The sequence below is a fragment of the Hemiscyllium ocellatum genome, chromosome 11, assembly GCF_020745735.1.
Source record: "Hemiscyllium ocellatum isolate sHemOce1 chromosome 11, sHemOce1.pat.X.cur, whole genome shotgun sequence".
Lineage (NCBI taxonomy): Eukaryota > Metazoa > Chordata > Chondrichthyes > Orectolobiformes > Hemiscylliidae > Hemiscyllium > Hemiscyllium ocellatum.
In genome coordinates, this window is record NC_083411.1 from 2,292,094 (window position 1) to 2,301,523 (window position 9,430).

Below are 9,430 nucleotides of genomic sequence, written 5' to 3' on the forward strand. Positions count from 1 at the left end.
AGAGGGGGAAAAAAATCTTACTGTGGTTCCACCCATCAACTGGTCTTGACGACTGAGGATTCAGACAAATATCTTCAAGTGTTTCCTGACCGTCTTTGCTGAAGAGGACGCAGCCACGTCGGGAGGGTCAATAAAAAGTATGCGGGCAACAACAGAGCAAAATACAATAAAAGCAGCCCCGGGGTCACAGGTCAGAATCATTACTGATTGAGATATTTACAACTCTCCACAACTGCAAAAGGTAACCGTACGCTCAGCTCGCGATTAATAATAATAAAAAAGGGCTTTTTAAATATTTCGCTACGTTTTATCAGACACTCTAATGCAATTAAAGGCGATGCCGTTTTATTGATTGGATCAACACACTTGATTGAAAAGGCAGAGGGTGAGATTTACGATGCTTTGAGAGTTGTTGAAAGCGTATTTGCTTAGGGTTCCCCTGAACACCAATAAAGGCCACGACTTTTGTTAGCATTTTCCATAACGTGACTTGCATAAATCATACAATGTAGGTCGGTGCATCGGTTATCGATTGATTGGGCTCTGAACCCGATAGACAATTGTTTTGCTGTGATCCCAGCTCCTGGCCAAGTTCTGTTTACACACCCCGAACTCTCGGCCATTCAGAGTCAGTAGCTCACTCTGAAAGTGAAATTCTAACATTTTCATTTCAGTTTAACACAGACCGTTCCCAGGCTCCTGTTAAAGATCCGAAACGGCTTTTAAAATGATGGTCAATTAAAATGACCAGTTCATTTCAACTGCCTTAGCATCTGTGAAAACATACTCCGCTTCCTTCCTTTCGCTGAGTTATCCCCCACACAAAATCAAAGTCCAAATTCACACGCTGCTCCTGGTATTTAGACACTCTGCTGGTGTTCCATTTCAAACGTAAATAAATAGTTCGGTCAGTCTCCGAAATTACAAAGTGGTGAGTCCCCGAGCCTGAACGAGATAACCTTAAAAAGTCAAGTATGTTCCAGTGAAATAAACGTGTGTTGGAGCGGGGAGGGAGAGCGTAACTCTGTAACGGGTTGTCCATCTCACATCTGACATTGAGCTGCCTGATGATTTGTAAACCGGGGGAAGAAAAGAACCCATCTTCTCGGAAGGATGATCGGATTCATTAAAAAAAAACTTCCCGTGCAGGATGCAGGTTGTTTATTCTGAACCACCGTGTGTAAGAATCTATATCCAAGTCTTGTTATATACAAACAAGACAATCTAACACCTGAATAAATCACTCTGGGGTCACTCACAAATGGTTAACGATGGAGTCGCCATCGCTTTGAGAACCCTCCGATTTTAGTGCCCGAAGAAACGCTTTTTGCAAAAAAAAACCGTTAAAAATTAAGGGTCCTTTTTCTCATAAATAAAAGGGGGATTATGGTCGCCACTTGAATCTCTTAACACGCAACACACTTAAGTTACAACCCTAGCCTCTCCAAATCTTGGGAAAACGGGGCCAAGCACAGAGGAGGAAATCTGATCACAATATTTCGAAATGTTCCAGGCCTCAATGCACCAGTCTTCAGGGAAGGATGGATCTAGTTGCATCCACGGGACTGGGCAGTAAGCGAGGAATCCGGGCATTCTGACTGCATCTTCAAACAGCAAAAAATGTCGACAAATTCTTAGAAAACAATAAAGACGCGAACATTAGACACACACACATATATATATATATATATACAAACAAGAAATGCCGCCTGGTTTTAGAGTGCCCGGTAGAGTCTGGATTGTTGGCAAGTGAGATGATCAGCTTTTAGCGGGATTATGTACTGCCCGGGGAATCTAATTGAAATTAAATCGTTACATTTCTGATTAACGGCAGTTAAACCTGTTTATAATTGCAATGTTGTTAATCCCGGGCCGTATAACTAAATCAAATCATAATTTTACAAGAGCGCGACTCGTGATCTTTACCTTTTCTATTGCAACGAATGCGGCTGAACATTCGATTGACAAGAATTTAACATGGAATTACACACGGGGCCGCTACTCTGTCAAACACATGGACCAGCAGACAACCTTATTACTTAGAATCATTTCGAAAGATGCTTAATTGAATTATGCCGCCAGTTGAGTCACTTAGCACATAACTCACTGCAAAAATATAAATCTGTCAGCTAATAATACCATCACACAAATCACTCTTACAAAGGCCATACGTGACAAATCGAGAGAATTAAAAATGCAATATCATTTGGCTAATTTAGATTGATGAACCTTGCACTGACAATGGTACTTCCCACCCCAAACCCCCTATACCACCTCAACAAAAAATACAAAAGAGAAACTTAATTCGGTTCATGCTCCTGAGAGACTGGCTCTCTCCAGAGCAGTTTAAATAAACTTTACTGAAGTCTACCGGTTTGGGTTTTGTTTTCAACAAAACCTGGACAAACAGCGGAGTGGACAGACTCGGATTTGTTTTACAACAAAATGCGCATTATAATTGTTTTTTAAAATCTGTAAAATCTGAGAACCTCCGTGCTTATTGTAGATGTTGGACTGTGTATGTGTTTTGAGCGGGAGAGGCGATTAAAACACAGGATAGTCTAATGCACAATTGGTGTACACGGAGAGAGAGAAAGAAAATGAATGTTATACATTTGATGTGATATTTTATATTTCATTGTTCATACATGTTAATAGACTTTGTTGCAAAGATCAAAGGGGAAAATTCTGCGAGCACCATTCAATTACCTTTCCAGCCCCTGCGTGCACAAATGTTCCCAGCCCGAAATGTCAATATGAAAAACTGGAGGCAATGAACGGCATTTCATCTGGAATTTGATGGTCATTTTGAGTTAAGGATTTATTTAGAATGAATTAGAAACCCTGTTCCTTGAGAATTGCTCTCCCACTAGCCCCTCCGTGTGCAACATCCATCGGGGTATGGTTGAGCGTTTTAAATCACCCAGCTGGTTTTAGACCCTCTCTTTCTCCTTCCCTCCCTCTCTCTCCGTTGTACTGATAAACAGTTGGCTCAAATTATTGGGAGGACTGTATCCCGGGGCTGCCCATGTGGTCGGCTGTGAGTCAGGGGTCAAATAGCCTGGCTTGCCCTCAGCCGGTCACTTCAGAGAGCTGATACAACCGCAGAGCCATTTGATGACCTAATTGAATTACGCCTTTCTGTTACAGAGAAAACGGAGCACGTGCGTCTTGTCATTAATTATCTTCCAGAAACACTAAACCCCCAAGTCCCAGCGATTCACACCCTCACTCAGCGCCCAAACTGCAGGCTTTTCGGAACCGGCGGGTGAAGCGAACATCGTCCGGCTCTGTTCAAAATAACTTCAGCTTCCTCAAGAAAACTTCTGACTGGGGCTTTTGTTTTCATTCTCCCTGAAGTTAATCCCAGCCGTTTGCGACACGTCTGTAAAATCCATCTGTATAGGCACTTCAGAGTTTGTGTTGGGAAATCGACTTAAATCGCTGAGTGGTTATTTTAACATCTTAAAGGCAAGCCCGATGTTTTGAGTTATTGACACAAAGCGTTGGCTACTTCGCCCTATTCACACGCTCTCGGCCACTAATAACTACAGTCACTTTGGACTCGCAACAACAAAAAACACAGTTAGTTCTGCAGTAACTCAGTTTTCATGGACGGACTGAAATATTTGTGATGAACGAGCTCACATTAAAAGGAAGCGGTTCCCCCTTTTTCCCTATGAGCAGCTGTTAATTTTTTTCCCTTTAAAATAAGGTTGAAAAATAGGAAAGCCATTGATTGTCACTGCAATGATTAATTTAAGCAGAATAAACGAGAATAACTCACCTCTCGGATGCCTGGAAACTTTACGGGAACTCTGTCTTTTAATGACACGGGGGCGGCGGAGCAGAATCTGCGCGGCTACACCGTCTTTGCAAAACTAACTGCGTGGTGGAAGTTATTTCCAAAGTGCGGGTTGGGGATAAGGGACGTCAAAAGGCTGTGTTATAAAGCGCTGCATGAAACACTGTCTCTATGCATCTCTCAACTTGATCAGATTCTGTGTATCCTGCAGAGAGGCGGCGACAGTCCTGTGCAAACTGTTCAATGGCCAGACTTTCAGCCCTGCGGACAGCTCAGAAATGGGAAGGCTAGCTCTTTACTTGGCTGGAACAGCTTTTCAATGAGACAGTACAAAATGCGCCAGAAATGCTGTTAGATTTGACCAGAATGGGCGCTGGGGCTTTCAACTCCAAACAAACACACTGTAAAAACAACTTTGCTCAGTCATTGACAGACTTTTTGTTTCCTCTCTCTCTGTTTTATTGGGGGCGGATACGCCGATATACCAGAATTAGAAAAATACAGAAAGGCAACAGGATTGAAGAAACGTTGAATTTTAAGGGCGGCAGCTGATGTTCCCTGGGACATACAGTCCAGCAGTGCCCAGGCAGCCACTTGGGCTAGTTTAGATGACTGTCCAATGAAGGGTCAAAATCCCCTCTCCCCACCACCAGTCCGCACTCCCCCACCACCACCACCCCACTCCCAAAGGACAAGGGGGCTTCTTTTTCTACATTATGGGGCCACAGAATCATTTCATACCAACGAATGAACCATACTAATTGGGAAAAATAATAATGCAGTTGTTGTGTAAATGTCTAGAGCCCTAGCGAAGAAAAAAACCTATTTTTTGCCTCAGTGGAACGAATATCGTGTTTGATTGACACCAGAGTTGTGTATTGTTCCAGATCCTTTCTGGTGCACATCTCTATTTTCCTTTTTTTTTCATTTCAACAAAACAGCCGCAAATTGTTGAACACAATAGCGGCGCAGGTACTCCCGGGTCCCTCCCGCATCATGACACCGGTTGCGCCAAATTAAGTCCAAAGATCCGGCAGATTTCAGCCGCAGTTTGGGGTAATTAAATGGCAGAGTAACATGTAAATGAGGTCTGAGGCAGGCGCAATTAATCAAGGGGCGAGAAGATGGAGGTGCCATTACCTGTGAAGGGTCCTCGGACTGAGCCAATCAGCGGCGAGCAGCCTCACATTCTCAATGGCAAGTGACGCCAGTCAACAGCGGCTCCTCCAATCATCAGCCAGCAGGGACGCTCACGTGATGGCATGGCTCTGTGCCTCTGATTGGCTGGTTGGGGCGGGTTGCCTCCAGTTGAGTGTTTTGGTGGGGGGTGGGTAGGGGCGAAGCTGTTGAGTGACTGGAGTCGATCATTGTGAGGGGGAGAGAGCAGGCTGGTGTTGAGTGAGAGAGTGCACAGTCCCTCCCGGACACTGGCCAAGGGAGGGCTGCTCTCTCTCCCTCTCTCCCTCTGGGTTTTAGGGACCAGTCCGAGCCCAGCAAGAGGCGCCTCCAATGTGAGCAGACCAGAGCCAGGCGTTTTGCAAAGTTGTTAGGCATCTTTGCATCTCCCCGTCCCTCCCTCCCTCCCTCCTTCCCCAGCTCCTAGCGGCTTCATCAAGGGGTGCGGACCAGGTGGAGCCCGAGATGGCGATGCTGTTGGATGGTGGAGCCCAGTTTCCGAGCCTGGGCGTCGGTGGTTTCGCTGGCCCGCGGCACCATGAGGTTCCCAGCCGGGAGCCGGCCCTGGGCCTCAGCCCGTTCTGCGACTCGCCTCACCCTGGAGCTTTCAAGCTGAGCCCGGCGGCCCCGGAGCTCTCCGCCGGCCAGGCGTCCGCTTTCAGCCCGCAAGGAGGTGGCTACGCGGCCGCCCTGGCTCCGCACTCCGCTCCGGTCGGCGCCTACCCCGGGACACCCTTCAACTCCAGCCGGGAGTTCCTGTTCCGCAGCCGGAGCGTGGGCGTCGCCGACTGCCCGTCCACCAGTGCTCAGCAAGGCATCTTCCCGTCTCCGGGAGGGGGTCTCCACGGCCCCCCGGGGGTCAGTGACAGTCCGGGAGCCCTCCTGTTTCCAGCACTACACGACCAGGCGGCCACTCAGCCCTCTCCCAATGGGCATGTGGTGAACGGACAAGTGCGGCTGGGCTTTCACGGAGATCTCTTCGGCAGAGGGGACCCTTACCGAGCGGTGGCCAGCCCCCGCACTGAACCGTACCCTCCCAGCCACCTCCACAACTACAGCCCCATGAATGTTAGCGGCCACCACCACCACCACCATCACCACCATCCCGGAGCCGGCGCTTTCCTCCGCTACATGAGGCAGCCCATTAAGCAGGAGCTGCCCTGCAAGTGGATCGAGGAAATTCAGATTTCTCGCAGCAAGAAGGTTTGCGAGCGGACTTTCGGCAGCATGCATGAACTGGTCACTCACATCACCATCGAGCATGTTGGGGGACCTGAGCAAAGTAACCACATTTGCTACTGGGAGCAGTGCCCTCGCGGCGGCAAATCCTTCAAAGCGAAATACAAGCTCATTAACCACATCCGAGTGCACACGGGCGAGAAACCCTTCCCCTGCCCCTTCCCGGGATGTGCGAAAATCTTCGCCCGTTCGGAAAACCTCAAGATTCACAAACGGACCCACACAGGTAACAGCCCTCAGTCCTCCCTCCCTCACTTTTGTCCCAATTCGTTTGAAAATCCCGCGAGCTGATTGCTTTCGATTCAGAGCGAGTTGGAGCTAGATACACACACTCTCACATACATACACACACAGACACACATACCCAATCATACACACTCAGACACACACAGACACACATACACAGTCATACACACACTCAGACACACATACACAGTCATACACACTCAGACACACACAGACATACATACACATACACACACTCAGACACACACAGACACACATACACAGTCACACACATACATACACTCAGACGCACACACATACACAGTCATACACGCACATACACACACTCGGACACACAGACAGTCACACATACACTCTGACACGTACACAGTTACACACAGGCACACTCACAGACACACAGACTCAGTCACACAGGCACGCACACATACACACTTACAGACATAGTCACACTCAGACACACACAGACAGACACACAAAGAGCCACTTGGCCGGCAAACGCTCACTTTCACTCGGTTCGGGGGACGTTATCTCCAGATGCGATCTCACGGTTTGATGAAGCCGCCTCTCTCCGCCCGAGGGAATTGTTTTTGTTTTTTAAGAAAAAGGAATAACTATTTTAAAGATGCGTGTGTTTGCACTTACAATCTACCCCCCCCCCCCCCAACACAGATATGAAAATCCCTTCCTCACCCCACATGCACTCTCCCGAATTGGAAATAAATCACACAAGACTGGCCTGAGACACTCCACTGATTCCTCGTTTAAAAAAAAGCAATTCTTTTATAAGGAGCTCAGTGTAAACCTTCACTGTTTATTCGCCTTGTTTTGTTTTACTGAGCGAGGAGATGAGAAAGGACATTGTTGATGTGGTGAGGAAGGTTGGGAATTGTTGCGGGAGTTCGTTGTATCATTTTGAAAATGTTTTCAACTTTCACTTCGCCGAGATTTCCAGGAAACCGTCTCAAACAGTAAATTCCTAAGAGTTTAACGGAACCCGTCCCCCCTGATGTTTTTCGTCATTTCAGATGAAATGGTAAAATGAAGAGTTTTAATACACTCCTGTCCAATTTTTAAAAAATGCTTTAGTGATTGACCACGGGCTGGATTTCCTTCAGGATTTCTTTTTGCGTCTCACTGAGGAGACATAAAGCAGGGGAGGTTTTGTCCTGAATCAAAATTAAAACGACAGAAGATCTGAAGGGGGAGAAGCATCAGGGAGCCAGTGAATTAATTGTGGATGGTCACCATGTCCTTTTGCTTTGATTCAGGCGAGAAACCGTTTAAGTGCGAGTTTGACGGTTGCGACAGGAGGTTCGCCAACAGCAGCGACCGTAAGAAACACATGCACGTCCATACTTCCGACAAACCGTACATCTGTAGGATGTGTGACAAATCTTACACTCACCCCAGCTCCCTCCGCAAACATATGAAGGTAACCACTTTCACAGAATTTCCTTGTCACGCTCATCCTGCACTTTGTAATTTGACGACTTTTAAACACGTTTTGCCCCAAGTTATTAATTGTTCAGTGTTTGCACAGTGATCACATATGTGTGTGTGCGTGCGTGTATATGTGTGTATTTGTATATGTGTGTATATATGTGTGTGTGTATGTGTGTATATGTGTGTGTATGTGTATATATGTGTGCGTATATATGTGCGTATGTGTGTGTATATGTGTGTGTATATGTGTGCGTATGTGTGTGTATATATGTGTGCGTATGTGTGTGTATATGTGTGTGTGTATATGTGTGTGTATATGTGCATGTGTATATATATGTGTGTGTATATGTGTGTGTGTATATGTGTGTGTATGTGTGTGTGTATATATGTGTGTGTGTATATATGTGTGTGTGGGGTGGGGGTGGGGGTGGAGGGCTGGGTGCTGCGCATTGAGGTGTACAGGGTAGTATTGTTCCAGATGATATAGAGAGCTCTAAGTTGTGTTCTGTAATTCTAGGTACATGAACCCCAGGGTTCAGACAGCTCTCCCGCTCCGAGTTCCGGTTATGAATCTTCCACTCCCCCCAGCCTGCTGTCTTCAAACAGCGAGGAGCCGAGTAAAAACCCGGGTCCGGCCGCACACAGCACCACCAACCCGAACCCGCCGCTGCCGCCCAATTTTAACGAGTGGTATGTTTGAGAAGTTAACGGGAAGCGTGTTCCCAGCTCGGAGCCGGCAGCTCGGACCTGTTGAAACTTTACCGGGAAGTTTTTTTTTCATAAAAGAAGCGAAAATTTGTGATTTCTGACGGGACGGCTGGCGCTGACCGAAGCTCCGAGAGATAATGGCCAACGGGGGTTTTACGAAAAAAAAGGGGCGAGTTGTGGTGTTTGACTGGAGCCTTGACCCAGGCTGACTGCCCAGTTCCCTCAGGATCCGGATCAGACTGTGGCCGCATCGGAGAGGTGATTATTGTTTGTATTTGGGGCCGTTGCAGTTTCGGTTTGTTTTCGGCAGTTTTTGTTTTGTTTTTTTATGGGAGTGGGGGATACAGAGAGAGAGAGAGAGAATCTTGTTTGGATCATGGCACCGAGATGGTGTTTGATTGTCAGATTCCAACAGTCTTACAAAGTGCCAAAGTTCTGTCATGTCTTGAACTTTTTTTAACAAAAATTGTGAATGTATCTCATGTTCGATTGGGTCAAATCTGTTGTCGTTTTAGTGCTGGATGTGGTGATCCTGTCACTGGGATTTTGACGGTTAAATATAAACGTTGCCTTTTTAACTATTTTCCTGTAAATGTACATATTCATAATGTCATATTTATCACATTGTAATTTAATTATCGGTATTTACGTGCCGCGCTGAAACAATATTTATGAAGAATCGTTTTCTAACAAAACCTATGTACAGTTTTTTTTTGGAGGCGCAGAGGGTTATAACCATGTTAACATTAAACAACTCTGATTTACAAGACCAAGTTTGCATTATTTTGGAGCTTACCCGAGTTCAGTTTTATC

General features: G+C 46.5%; 1 protein-coding gene across 1 annotated transcript; it reads left to right on the plus strand.

The window, feature by feature from the left end:
• Positions 1–5,446: 5,446 nt before the first annotated feature.
• LOC132820081 (zinc finger protein ZIC 3-like) lies at positions 5,447–8,609 on the plus strand. Its single transcript, XM_060832001.1, has 3 exons — positions 5,447–6,446; positions 7,735–7,898; positions 8,427–8,609. Exons 1-3 carry the CDS (start codon positions 5,447–5,449, stop codon positions 8,607–8,609), a joined length of 1,347 nt encoding a protein of 448 aa, XP_060687984.1.
• The last annotated feature ends 821 nt before the right edge of the window (positions 8,610–9,430 follow it).